The sequence below is a fragment of the Rhinopithecus roxellana genome, chromosome 10 (genome assembly GCF_007565055.1).
Source record: "Rhinopithecus roxellana isolate Shanxi Qingling chromosome 10, ASM756505v1, whole genome shotgun sequence".
In the NCBI taxonomy this organism is placed as follows: domain Eukaryota; kingdom Metazoa; phylum Chordata; class Mammalia; order Primates; family Cercopithecidae; genus Rhinopithecus; species Rhinopithecus roxellana.
The window spans coordinates 74,790,847-74,806,019 of NC_044558.1; the positions used below are offsets into that span (position 1 = coordinate 74,790,847).

At 38.6% G+C, this 15,173-nt stretch overlaps 1 protein-coding gene across 1 annotated transcript in view; it reads right to left on the minus strand.

The window, feature by feature from the left end:
• Window positions 1-15,173, minus strand: part of C10H12orf40 (chromosome 10 C12orf40 homolog) — a 119,512-nt gene that overhangs the window by 48,571 nt on the left and 55,768 nt on the right. The window contains exons 8-9 of the mRNA XM_010366144.2: window positions 917-1,446; window positions 570-639 (exon numbers count right to left, since the gene is read on the minus strand). Coding sequence (XP_010364446.2) covers window positions 570-639; window positions 917-1,446 — 600 coding nt within the window. The remainder of the gene's footprint in view (window positions 1-569; window positions 640-916; window positions 1,447-15,173) is intronic.

Below are 15,173 nucleotides of genomic sequence, written 5' to 3' on the forward strand. Positions count from 1 at the left end.
AGGAGATTGTAATCTTGAATACAGAGAAAACATGGAGTCTCTGAGAGGTAAATGTTGGCAATGAGGAGAGTGCTCTATACCTAAAATGTACACTGTCCTATAAACTGCTGATATGCTTCCTTATGCCACTAACATCTGAATTCTATCACTCCCTGTAGTGATTCTATACCAACCAAGCAAGAAACCTTCCCATTGAGAGCTGTCTGAAAGTAAGAAAACATGCTTTTTCATGTCAGACTTCCTATACATGTTCCCTTTCTACTTATTAAGTTAACAAATTGACATTCTGGCAGATATGAGTTTCTTGGATGCATTAAGTCAATTTCCTCAAATCTAATCAACACTAATATTCAGATAAGAAGGTATTTAGGAGCTGGTAAATACAAGCACCACACTCTCAACTGGGGTGATATTATCAACACTATGACTCCTGGTAAGGCTGCTTTGAGACAAGTTGCCTGCCCACCCTCAGATGGCAATACACCTACCTCACTTTGCATCAATTCAACCTTCATCATGCATCATACTAGATCCTGATTTGTATTCCCCAGATTTCCCTAAAAACTTACATAGAGTTTGCTGGATATTTCTGAATACTTTTCTGTGGTGTCTTCTCTTGGTAATCATTTTCAAGTTTTCCTTAAAAAATAAAAGTAAGCACTGAGTTAAAAATTTAGCATAGTCTATTTTCATTTTTTTAATTCAAGGAATATTAACATGACACGTACAGAAGAAAACCACTGGTCCACAATGTTATATAATAGGAAGCCATTCTATTTTGGGTTTCATTTTCCTCCAAACACATAAACACACATACAAATATATAGATGTGTGTGTGTATAGATATACAAATATATATACTAAAACTGAAAGAGAAAAAGAATATGTAATTACATTTTCCATGTACGATACCAACCTTTTCTTTCAGAGCTACTTGGGTAGTAATCGTTCTCAAAAGATGTACTAAGATCATTTCTTTCATTTTTGTTGTACTCTCTCTGATTCTTCTTGTTTGGCTGACATTTTTCTGGATAACTTGTTCTATTCAAAGTTGAATTACTAAAAGTCAACTCTGGAACTATAAAAATGTTTCTAATGCATCTGTCAGTGACACGGTTTTTATCAGAACTAGTGACTACAAAAATATCTCCCATACTATCATAATCACACTTGTTAAATGTTTTCTTTATCTTTTGCTGATCTATGTTTAATACATTGATCATATTTTGACTAACAAAAGAGTCAGAATTCTCTGATAGAAAGTTAGGAGTAGACTGGTTCACATCTTCAAGAAAATTGGAAACTTCCTTTCCATTTTTCCTCCAAATATGCTGTATGGAGTGTTTTTCAGTAATGTAGTCTGACTGTCTTATTTCATCCATGCTTCTACAATCTTCATCCATAATTACAGCAGGGCTTTTAGTAAGTAAATTCCTATTTCCTAGACTTCGGGATAAACAAAAACATATTTAGCAAGAAAAGCAGGATTATTTGCATTTAGAAACACTTTCAATTCTTACAGGACATATTGAGTTGCTACTAACATTTACCTAGACCATGTTTTTATTTTTATATTTAAATAAATAATATTGCTTTGGGTGAAAATTTGTCTAATGTGCTCTTCTAATGACTTATTGAGTATAAAAATAATCTACAGTCAGTTTTTTACTACAACATGAAATGTTAGCATGTGGTTTAATTAAAACATGACCAACCTATAGTATATCTTCTGTAATAAAATCTAAAGAATGAACTAGACAATGATTATGTCACTGCTGTTCCATTTAACCAGAGAAAGATGTTTTGAAGACTGTGCAGAGAAAATTTATCATCACTGTTAAAATATAAAATCAAATAGTTATGAGACATTATAACATATTTTTCAACCTAATATGGATATAAAAACAATTATAAAGTTCCCAAGGAAAAGCAATATAAATACAAATGTGTATATAAGTAATAAAACCAAGAGATAAGGAGAATTAGATAAAAACTAATTTGATGAATTAGATAGCTTGTAAGTTCTATTCTAATGCAGAAATAATAAGTCTAGGTTAAGTCCAATTTGTGTACAAGAATCAAAGCTATAATGGAAAATAATTACAAATCAAGATGGTTCTTATTTTATTATCTGTGACTATCTACAAATTTATTTGGAAGTGAGTTGTTCCAGAGGTTGGAGGTATAAAAAAACTTAGAAAACACACACACACACACACACACAGATTGCTAAAACTCTGATTTCCAGTCTTAAGTTATTTATTAAATATTTGATGATCACCTACTCTGTTCCAGGTACTAGGTCATGTATTGGCAACAGAGAGATAAAAGGGCTCAGCTTGTTGTTAAAGACAGAAATTAATGTTTTACCCATGAATGTTCACAGCTCATGATCCAACATTGTTTCTCAATGAGGGCCTTACTGGTGTTTTAGACAGAATGACGTTATTTTGCTGTACCAAAAGACATAGTATATACTATGCACTAATATACACCATTAACATAAGGAAAATATCTGTTGCTCTACATAAAAGAACAAAGGTAAATGTACTTTATATTAAGCACACTAAAAATGTAAAGCATTATTTTTTTATTATTCTTTGAATAGTTTTTGGGAAACAGATGGTGTTTGGTTACATGAATAAGTCCTTTAGTGGTGATTTCTGAGATTTTGGTGCACCCATTACCCGAGCAGTGTACACTGTACCCAATGTGTAGTCTTTTATCCCTCACCCCTCCCCCACCCTCTACCGGAGTCCCCAGAATCCATTATATCAATCTTTTTTGCGTGTATGTGTGACGGAGTTTTGCTTTTTTCACCCAGGCTGGTGTGCAGTAGTGCAATCTTGGCCCACTGCAACCTTTGCTTCCTGGGTTCAAGCAATTCTCCTGCCTCAGCCTCCTAAATAGCTGGGATACAGGTGTGTGCCACCACACAACTGTAATGATTTTTGTATCATTATATTTTTTAATCAAAAATCAGCCTGGCTGATTTTTATATTTTTAGTAGAGACAGGGTTTCACCATATTGGCCAGGCTGATCTCAAACTCCTGACCTCAAGTGATCCACCCGCTTCGGCCTCCCAAAGTGCTGGGATTATAGTTGTGGGCCACCAAGCCAGGCTCATTATATCAATCTTATGCCTTTGTGTCCTCAAAGCTTAGCTCCCACTTATAAGTGAGAACATAACAATGTTTGGTTTTCCATTCCTGAGTTACATCAGTTAGAATAATGGTTTCCAATTCCATCCAGGTTGCTGTGAATGCCATAATTTCATTCCTTTTTACAGCTGAGTAGTATTCCATGGAATGTTTGTGTGTATTTTCTTCACCCACTCTTTGGTTGATAGGCATTTAGGCTGGTTCCATATTTTTGCAGTTGTGAATTGTGCTGCCATAAACATGCACATGTAAGTGTCTTTTTCATATGACTGATTTTCCTCTGGGTAAATACCCAGTAGTGGGATTGCTGGATCAAATGGTAGTTCCACTTTTAGTTCTTTAAGGAGTCTCCATACTGTTTTCTTTAGTGGTTGTACTAGTTTACATACCCACCAGCAGTGTAAAACTATTCCCTTTTCACCACATCAATGCCAAACTCTATTTTTTCATTTTTTAATTATGACCATTCTTGTAGGAGTAAGATGGTTATTGCATTGTGGTTTTGATTTGCATTTCCTCCATCTTTAGTGATGTTGAGCATTTTTTCATATGTCTGTTGACCATTTGTATATCTTCTTTTGCAAATTGTCTATTCATGTACTTAGCCCATTTTTTGATGATATTACTTCTTTTGTTCTTGCTGATTTGTTTGAGTTCCTTGTAGATTCTGGATATTAGTCCTTTGTCAGATGCATAGCTTGGGAAGATTTTCTCCCACTTTCTGGGTTGTCTGTTTACTTTGCTGATTATTTCTTTGCTGTGCAGATTTTTGTTTTAATTAGGTCCCATTTGTTTATTTTTGTTTTTGTTGTATTTGCTTTTGGTTCTTGGTCATGAAATCTTCGCCTAAGCCAATGTCTAGAAGAATTTTTCTGATGCTATCTTCTAGAATTTTTATGGCTTCATGTCTTAAAGTTTTTGATCAATCTTGACTTGATTTTTATATAAGGTGAGATGAGGATCCAGTTTCATACTACATGGGGCTTGCCAACTATCCCAGCACCATTTGTTGAATAGGGTGTTCTTTCCCCACTTTATGTTTTGGTTTACTTTGTCGAAGATCAGTTGACTGTATTTGGCTTTATTTCTGGGTTCTCTATTCGTTCCATCTGTCTACATACTTATTTTTATACCACTGCCATGCTCTTTTGGTAACTATAGCCCTGTAGTATAGTTTGAAGTCAGGTAATGTGATGCCTCCAGATTTGTTCTTTTTGCTTAGTCTTGCTTTGGCTCTGTGGGGCTTTTTGGGGTCCATATGAATTTTAGGATATTTTTTCTAGTTCTGCAAAGAATGATGGTGGTATTTTGAATGGGAATTGCACTGAATTGATAGATTGCTTTTGGTAGTATGGTCATTTTTACAATATTGACTCTACACATCCATGAGCATGGGATGTGGTTCCATTTGTTTGTGTCATCTATGATTTCTTTAAGAAGTGTTTCTAGTTTTTCTTGTAGAGATCTTTCACCACCTTGGTTAGGTATATTCCTAAGTATTTTATTTTTTGCAGCTGTTGTAAAAGGGGTTGAGTTCTTGATTTCTCAGCTTAGTCAATGCTGATGTATAGTGCTACTGCATTGTGTACATTGATTTTGTACCCTGAAACTTTACTGAGTTCATTTATCATATCTAGGAGCTTTTTGCATGAGTCCTTAGGGTTTTCCAGGTACACTATTATGTCATTGGTGAACAGCAACAGTTTGAGTCCCTCTTTATCTATTTGGATGCCCTTAATTTCCTTCTCATCTGATTGCTCTGGCTAGGACTTCCAGTACTATGTCAAACAGAAGTGGTGAACTCTTGTCTCACTGTTCTGGCTAGGACTTCCAGTACCATGTAGAATAGAAGTGGTGAAAGTGGGCACCTTGTCTTGTTCCAGTTTTGGGGGGGGAATGCTTTCAACTTTCCCCCATTCAGTATAATGCTAGCTGTGGGTCTGTCATAGATGGCTTTTATTATCTTAAGGTATGACCCTTTTATGCAGATTTTGCTGAGGGTTTTAATCATAAAGTGATGCTACATTTTGCAAAATGCTTTTTTGCATCTATTGAAATGATCATATAATTGTTTTTAATTCTGTTTATGTGGTGTATATTTATTGACTTACGTATGTTAAACCATCCCTGCATCCCTGGTATGAAACTCACTTGATCATGATGTATTATCTTTTGGATACGCTGTTGGATTCAGTTAGCTAGTATTTTGTTGAGGATTTCTGCATCTATGTTCATCAGGAATATTGGTCTGTAGTTTTTTTTTTTTTTTTTTTTTTTTTTTATGCCTTTTCCTGGTTTTGGTATTAGGGTGATACTAGCTTAACAAAATGATTTAGGGGGGATTCTCTCTTTATCTTTTGGAATAGTTTCAGGATTGGTACAAATTCTTTGAATGGCTGATAAAATTCAGCTGTGAATCCATCTGGTCCCAGACTTTTTCTTTTGTTGGCAAGTTTTAAAATTACGATTTCAATCTCACTACTTGCCATTGGTCTGTTCAGAGTTTCTGTTTCCTCCTGGTTTGATCTTGGAGGGTTGTATATTTCTAGGAATTTATCAATCTCCTGTAGGTGTTCTAATTTGTATGCGTAAAGGTGTTCATAGTAGCCTTGAATAATCGTTTGTATTTCTGTAGTATCAGTTACAGTATCTCCCATTTTGTTTCTAATTGAGCTTATTTGGGTCTTCTCTATTCTTTGTTAATCTTGCTAATGGTCTATCAATTTTATCTTTTTAAAGAACCAGCTTTTCATTTCATTTATCTTTTGTATCGTTTTTTTCTATTTGTTCTGCTCTGATCTTTGTATTTCTTTTCTTCTGCTGGGTTTGGGCTTGGTTTGTTTTTGTTTCTCTAGTTCCTTGAAGTGTGACCTTAGATTGTCTATTGTGCATTCCCAGACTTTTTGGTGTAGGCATTTAATGCTATTAACTTTCCTCTTAGCAGCACTTTTGCTGTATTCCAGAGATTTTGATAGGTTATGTCACTACTACTGTTCAGTTCAAAGAATGTTTAGATTTCTGTTTTGATTTCATTGTTGACCCAAAGATAATTTAGGAGCAGATTATTTAATTTCCATGTATTTGTACAGTTTTCAGGGTTCCTTTTGGAGTTGATTTCCAATTTTATCCCACTGTGATTTGAGAGAGTACTTGACATAATTTGTTTTCTTAAATTTACTGAGACTTGTTTTGCAGCCTATCATATGGTCTATCTTGGAGAACATATGCTGATGAAAAGAATGTATATTCTGCAGTTTTTGGGTACAATATTCTGTAAATATCTGTTAAGTGCATTTGTTCTAGGGTACAGTTTAAGCCCATCGTTTCTTTGTTGACTTTTTGTCCTGACGACCTCTCTAATGTTGTCAGTGGAGTACTGAAATCCCCCACTATTATTTGCCATCTATCTCTTTTCTTAGGTCTAATAGTAATTGTTTTATAAATTTGGGAGCTCCTGTGTTAGGTGCATGTATATTTAGGATTGTGACACTTTCCTGTTGTACTAATCTTTTCATCATTATATAATGTCCTTGTCTTTACTTTTGGTTTCTGTTTGCATGGAATATCTTTTTCCACCTCTCCACCTTAAGTTTATGTGAGTTCTTATGTGTTACACGAGTCTCTTGAAGACAACAGATACTTGGTGGATGGATTTTTACTCATTCTGACATTCCCTATCTCTTAAGTGGAGCATTTAGGCCATTTATATTCAATGTTAGTACTGAGATGTGAAGTACTTTTCTATTCATCATGTTAGTTGTTGCCTGGATATCTTGGTGTTTTTTTTTTTTTTTTTTTTTTTCACTGTTATTGTCTTACAAGTCCTGTGAAATTTATGCTTTAAGGAGGTTCTATTTTGGTATATTTCATGGTTTTATTTCAAAATTTAGAACTCCTTTTAGCATTTTTTGTAGTGCTGGCTTGGTAGTGGTGAATTCTCTCAGCATATGTTTGTCTGAAAAATACTTTATCTCACATTATGAAGCTTAGTTTCAATGGATACAAAATTATTGGCTTTTAATTATTTTGTTTAAGGAGGCTAAAGATAGGATCCCAATCCCTTCTGGCTTGTAGGGTTTCTGCTGAGAAATCTCTTATTAATCTTATAGGTTTTCCTTTGTAGGTTACCTGATGCTTTTGCCTCACAGTTCTTAAAATTCTTTCCTTTGTCTTGACTTTAGATAACTTGACGACTATGTGTCTAGGTGATTATCCTTCTGTGATGAATTTCCTGGGTGTTCTTTGAGCTTCTTGTATTTGAATATCTAGATCTCTAGTAAGACTAGGGAAGTTATCCTTGATTATTCCCTCAAATAAGTTTTCCAAACTTTTAGATTTCTCCTTTCTCAGGAGCACTGATTATTCCTATGTTTGGTTGTTTAACATAATCCCAAATTTCTTGAACGCTTTGTTCATTTATTTTTTATTAGTTAGTTTTTTTTTTTTTTTTTTTTTTTTTTGTCTTTACTGGATTGGGTTGATTCAAAAGCCTTGTCTCAAACTCAAGTTCTTTCTTCTACTTGTTCGATTCTATTGTTGAAACTTTCCAGTGTATTTTGTATTTCTCTAAATGCATCTTTCACTTACAGAAGTTGTATTTTCTTTATGACATCTATTTCTCTGGAGACCTTTCCATCCATATCTTTTTTTTTTTTTTTTAATTTCCTTAAGTTGGTGTTCTCCTTTTTCTAATACCTCCCTGAGTAGCATATTAATCAACCTTCTGAATTATTTATCTGGCAATTCAGAGATTTCTTCTTGGTTTGGATCCACTGCTGGAGAGCTTAGTGTGGTCTTTTGGGGGTGTTACAGAGACTTGTTTTGTCATAGTACCAGAATTACTTCTCTGGTTCCTTCTCATTTGGGAGGACTGTTTCAGTGGAAAGATCTGGAACACAAGGGCTGCTGTTCAGATTCTTTTGTCCCACAGGGTGAGCCTTTGATGTGGTGCTCTACCCATTCCCCTATGGGTGGGGCTGCATGTGAGCCAGACTGCAGTGATTGGGTCTAGCCACCCAGCGAGGCTATCAGACTCCAGGGTGGTGCTGGGGAATGTCTGCAAAGAGTCCTGTGATGTGATGATGTGATCCATCTTCAGGTCTCCCGGCCATGGATACCAGCACCTGCTGCAGCGGAGGTGGCAGGGGAGTGATATGGACTCTGTGAGAGTCCTTGGTTGTGGTTTTGTTTAGTGCACTGCTTTTCTCAAATGCTGCTTATGCTAGCAGTGAAGCTGTCACAAGAACAGACTCAGGACCTGTGGATAGCCAGGATGTTGCACGTGGTACAATTAGCTGCTGTTTTCTCCTTTGGAGCAGGCTTGTTCTGAGTTGCCATAATGGAATGAGTTGGCTGGCCTCCAGTCCAGAGGTGGCACTTTCAAGAGAGCACCACTTGTGGTAGTAGAAGGGGTATAAAAGTTCTCCCTACATTGGCCAGGATAAATTTTCAGGTTTCTCAAGCAGTAAGTGGGGCCATAGAGTTCCCAAGAGTTTATGTCTTTTGTCTTTAGCTACCAAAGTGAGAAAAAAAAAATCAGCTAAAGGCAGAGTTAGAAAGGTGTGTGCTCAGACCCTCCTTGGGCAGTGCTTGCTTCAGCCACTGTGGGGGATGGGGGTGTTTCTTAGGCCAATGAAGTTATGTTCCACAGAGGATTATGGCTACTTCTGCTGCATCATAGTTTATCACTGAGAGAAAGCCTCCAGTGATAAGCTTCTCCCAGCTCCCACACAGCAAGTAAAGCCTGACTCACTCTCACCATGCCCACCAACAATGCCAAGTTTACATCCAGGCAGTGGGCACACAGTGCTGAGATCGTGCTCCAGGCTATAAGCCTCCCCACTAAGAAAGCAACCAGGGCTCCCAGGTCTTGCCGCTCCCTGTCTACCCACACTGCTGGCTGCAGCTTCTGCACTCATATCTGCACTTCCCATTTGCACCCCTCCGCCAAGATTCTGCTCATGAAAATTCATGTTTAGTCAAAATTATTACAGAGTTCAGTTAGAAGCTTCTTTTACCCTGCGACCCCTCCTCAATTCCACTGGGTACCTTCCCCAAGGACCCCTGTGAAAGAAGGCCAGGGATGGCTTCCCTGGGCTCAAACTGGGGACAAGGAGTGCCTACAGGGCTCTTCCAGTTGCTTCTTCTACTTTTATATTTCGCTTAGCTCCCTACTTCCATTTCATCTCTAGATAAGGTTAAATCCTTCTCCCGTAATCTGGATTTTCCAGTTCCCCAGTAGAGACGTGTGTTTGGAAGCAGGCTATCCCCCCCCTCACACTTTGGGAACTGAATTTTTTCGCAAGCCACATCTTTCAAAGGGTCTTTGAATTCTTTTGGTTTTCCTGGTATGTTTCTGCAGTACTTTTTGGAGTAAAAGTTCATGATGTGAGTCTTCACATGCCGTTCTGTCCAAGTGGGAGCTGCATACTAGCCCTGTCTCCTATCTGCCATTTTCCAAAATCATGATTTTTAAAAGGTATTGTAAGCATCTGACTCAGTGGAATCACTAAGAGATGTGGACAATAGAGAAATGTAGAGTAGCTATTGCCAACAAGAAAGTTACAGTATAAAAGAGGAAGAAAAAAATTACAAAGTGACAGGTATTATCCTACAGTCAAATGCTAAAACAGTAAATGGAGGAAAGAAGAGATTCTTCCGCTTGAGAAAACTTAGGCAGATGGCGTCTGATTTGGGAACTAAAGTTGGGAAGGATTCTTCTAGAGATGACAGAGAGCAATTATCCTAAAAAACTGAAAAGAATTAAGACAAGTCAGTTCAACTTTTTAAATAATTTATGTTTTCCTATAGATAAATATAAAATTCATTAAAAATTATGAACTGAAATTTTAATAAAAGCATTCACTATCTAAATAAGCCTTTTATGTGTATTCAACAAATATGTAATGTGTCTACTATGTAGTAGGGAGACAACAGAGGTTATAGTCTAGTGAAGGATGATAATAAATAAAAGAAAATGAACCACCAACAAATACAGTGGTTAAGAAACAAAGAAGTAAACAAATATAAAAGATAACTACAAGTACTACCAGATCACATGATGGGATGCCTTGTGTTAGAGGTCGTGTTTCAGACAGTTTGGTCAGGAAAGTCACTAGAGTAAGGAAGTGATAAATACACTAATGATACAGAATGGTTAGCTACATGAAAACAGGAATAAGCACACTGGATAAAAAGTAGAAATGCAAAATTTGCAGCATGTTTGAGAAACAGAAGAGGGTAAAGCTGGAATAGAATCAATGAAAGAACACTTATGACCTACAGCTATAAAGTACAAAAGGGCCCAGATTATGCAGAGCCTTGCTCTTGAAAAGAGCAATAAGAAATCATTGAAATAAATGTCCTGAGCTCAAAAGTAAAATTGACATTTTGCCTTGGAAAACAGCAGTCTGACTTCTCAATGAATCTCCTGAAGAATGAATTTCAGGAACTCCATCTGACTAAAACGAAATAACAGGGGCCAGACTGACTCTACTAACTAATAAAATTTAAAAACTGGAGGATAGTTTCAAGATGGCTAACTAGAGGCATAGGACACTTTTCCACAAAGAATCAAAGTAGTCAGTAGATAGTCACACATCAAAGAGAATATGAAAGAGAGCACACTGGAATTCATAGAAGTGACAGGAAACACCTGGGGCACAGAAGGAGAGGGAGGCTACACAGATGGCTCAGCCTCCCTACAACAGCAGAGCCAGGAGAGGCTCCCCAGTGTGGGGAAAGCTCAAATGAGAGATCCCCAGCAGTCTACATTCTTATCACAGACTCCTATAATCCTGGTCACGTTAGAGTCCCTCAACCCCCGTGGGCTCTGAGAATGGAATGAGGTCCCCAAAGTCCCCAAGATGGCACTGCTGTAGTAAGGGAGTTAATGCCAGGTCCCACACAAAACTCAAATCCGAAGCAGCTGCTTCAGAGCATCATTTGATAGCCCAGGCCCCAACAGATGGTATCCTGCCCCAGGGCTCAAAAACCCTTGCATCTACATATCCCTGGAGCCCTACTGACATTTCCCCATGTCTGCCTAGATGGGTGCAGCAGTAACACCAGTTGGACCCTGTGGATCAGCAGAGCCCCCTAGTACTCTAGCCCACAGTGTCCTGCACACTAGGGAAAAGGTGGTATAGCACACCAGGAAGACTACCCCTGGTACAAAGGGTGCCACAACATGTGCTCCCCAGAGACAGAAACCTGCCAACCTGGGACTGCTATCACTTATAGCTCCCCCAGTGACAGGGCGGCCACACACTTGTAAATGCGCTGAAGATAGGTTCTCCCCGCCAACTGCCACTGCCAAGGGTCAAAGCATGCTCTACCCAGAGCATGAAATCTGCCTGCCTCAGGCAGCTACCAAAGGTAGAAACTATCTCCCCCTAGAAGCAGAGCCACCTCACACTTGCAGGCCCCTGAAGACAGGCTTTCCCCACCCACTGCCTCTGCTGCCACTGCTACCCAGGCATACTGCTCAAGCACTGGTGACCATCCTGCCCTGTTCACTACAGGTTACACCCATGCACCATCAAGGAGCCTGAGGACAGGCCCACCCAGCCTGGCACCATCCCTTCCACACACCCCTGCATTCACCAAGTCCAAGCATGATGCTTGAGGCCCCAGGAATTGTCTTGCCCCATCAGCCACCCCTGATGCCCACACATATACCACCAGGGGGCTTAATAACAGCCCCACACCACCTGCCACCTCCAGTGCCCTAGCATGCCTTCCAGAGTCCTGGGGCTTGTCCTGCCACACCCACCATAGCCTGTGCCCATGTACACCATTGTAAGGACTTAAGAAGAGGCCTGACTCACCTAGCACTAACCCCCAGTGCCCAAGCATACCATCTGGGGGTCTGGGGATCATCTTACTCCATCAGTTGCCCCAGGTACATGTGCACATCACCTGAGTCTAACAAGAGACCCAGAAAACCTGCAACCAGTGCCCAATCTACCCATCCAAAGGCCTGGAGATTGCCCCATCCATCAACCACAGCTGGCATCTGTGCATTCCTTCCCAGGGCTTGAAAATGGGCTTGCCCAGCCTGCTGCTACCCTGCCAGCGCCCATACACTCACACTACCCAGGGGCCTAGCTAGCCCAACCTGTCAAAGCTACCACTATCGCCAACAAATGCCACCTGGAAACCTGAGGGTTGTCCGTCCCACCACCATGACTATCATCACACACACAACATACACTGTATAGGGGCCCAAAGACTTACCCACCCACTTGGTCTGCCACTACCACAACCAGAACCTGAGTAAGCTGCCAGGAGGACCAAGAATTGGCCCACCTGGATCTGTCAATGCCAGCGCATAAACATGCTGTCTAGAGACCCAAGAACAGGCATACTCAGTACGCAATTGCCACCACTGGGGCCAAAAGAGTGTCCCACCTGGCATTCCATCCCCAGAAAAATCTCACCACAGCCTCCTCTAACAATTTTGTGGCCTAAGTCAATGAGGAAATCAGCACTGACACTGTGTACAGTTGAAGAAATTATACAAAGACTACATTAATGCAAGAATCCAGAATCAAAAGCCAAGTGTCCTACCCAACCAACTTTATAGATACACCTACAGGAAAAAGTCTTCCCCTATGAAAGCCAATCCAAAAACTCAGAAGAAACTATTACATCTGGTGCACATATATCAATTAAAGAACACAAACATGAAAAAGCAAGGAAATATAGCATCTTCAAAAGAACAATAATTCTCCAACAACAGATTTTAACAAAAAAGAAATTTATGAAATACCTGAAAAAGAATTCAAAATCATAATATAAAAGAGGCTAAGTGAGATAACAAAGAACACAGATAAAAAAATCAAAGAAATCAGCAAAACAATTTAGAATATAAATGAGAAATTCACAGAGAGACATCACCAAAAAGAAGTCCTGGAACTGAAAATGTCAATGAATGAAATGAAAAATACAATCAGGAGCATCAATAGATTAGATCAAACAGAAGAGTTTCAGAACTTAAAGACAGGTCTCTAAAAAAAAAAAAAAAAAAAAAAAAAAAAATGTAGAAAGATGTGACATATGAGACACCATAAAGTGACAAAATATTCAGATGTTGAGGGTCCCAAAAGGTGAAAAAAAGTTTAATAGTATAGAAAACCTATTTGATAAAACAATAGCTGAAAACTTCAAAGACTAGCAAGAAATTCAGATATCCAGATAACTAAAAGATCCCAAAAGAAATACAACCCAAAAAGGTCTCATCTCCCACCACATTATAGTCTAACTGTCAAAAGTCAAAGACAGGTCGGGTGCAGTGGTTCATGCCTGTAATCCCAGCACTTTGGGAGGCCGAAGTGGGCAGATCACCTGGGGTCAGGAGTTCAAGACCAGCGTGGTCAACATGGCGAAAATCCATCTGAACTAAAAATACAAAAATTAGCTGGGTGTAGCGGCATGCACCTGTAGTCCCAGTTATTCAGGAGGCTGAGGCATGAGAATCGATTGAACCCAGGAGGCAGAGGTTGTAGTGAGCTGAGATCGCACCATTACACTCCAGCCTGAGTGATGGAGCAAGACTCTATCTCAAATAAATAAATAAATAAAAACTCAAAGACAATTCTAAAAACAAGAGAGAAGTGGTCATATATAAATGAATTCCTATTAGACGAACAATGAACTTTTAACAGAAATCTTACAGGTCAGGAGAGAAAGGGATTATATATTCTGGGAGACGAGAATACCCAGAAAAGCTATGCTTCAAAAATGAAACAGAAATAAAAACATTTCCAAGCCAAAAAAAAAAAAAAAAAAAAAAAAACAGAAAGAAAGAAAAAAAGAAAAAGAAAGCAGGTAATTCATCACCACTAGACCTGCCCTACAAGAATTGCTTGGTGACTCTTTCACCTCAAAGTGAAGGGATGATATCTACCATCATGAAAATGCATGATAAAACTAACCGTAGAGCAAAGATACAAATAAGGAAGAAAAAGGACTCAAATGTTACCACACCAGAAAATCAAACCATTAAGATAAATAATAAGAGAGAAATAAGAGAACAAAAGAAACACAACCAGAAGACAATTGACAAAATGACAGAAATAAGTCCTCACATATCAAGAGTAACCGTGAATGTAAACTGATTAAAATTTCTCATTAAAAGATATAGATCCACTGAATGAATAAGAAACCATAACGGCCGGGCGCGGTGGCTCAAGCCTGTAATCCCAGCACTTTGGGAGGCCAAGGCGGGCGGATCACGAGGTCAGGAGATCGAGACCATCCTGGCTAACACGGTGAAACCCCGTCTCTACTAAAAAAATACAAAAAAATAACTAGCCAGGCGAGGTGGTGGGCACCTGTAGTCCCAGCTACTCGGAGGCTGAGGCAGGAGAATGGCATAAACCCAGGAAGCGGAGCTTGCAGTGAGCTGAGATCTGGCCACTGCACTCCAGCCTGGGTGGAAGAGCAAGACTCTGTCCCCAAAAAAAAAAGAAAGAAAAAAAAAAGAAACCATAACACAACTATATGCTACCCACAAGAAACTCAATTCATTTGTTAAGATATATATAGACTAAAAGTAAAGGGATGGAAAAAGATATTCCACACAACAAGAAACCAAAAGTGAGAAGGCTTTAAGTCAAAAACACTTAAAAGAAACAAAGGTCATTATATAATGATAAAAGGATCAATTCAACAGGAGGACATAACATTTCTAAATATATATATGCACCCAACACTAGAGCATCAAGATTCATAAAGCAAATATTATTAGATCTAAATACAGAGAGACACCAATACAATAAGAGTTGGAGACTTCAATGCCACACTCTCAACATAAGACAGATCATCTAGACAAAATATTGAAGAGAAGAAAATCTTCCTAACTCATTATATGAAGCCAGCATTACTCTGATATCAAAACCAGGCAAGGACACAACAACAAAAAGAAAATTACAGGCCAATATTCCTGATGAAAAGACACAAAAATCCTCAACAATACAGTAGTAAACCAAATCCAAAAGTACTTAAAA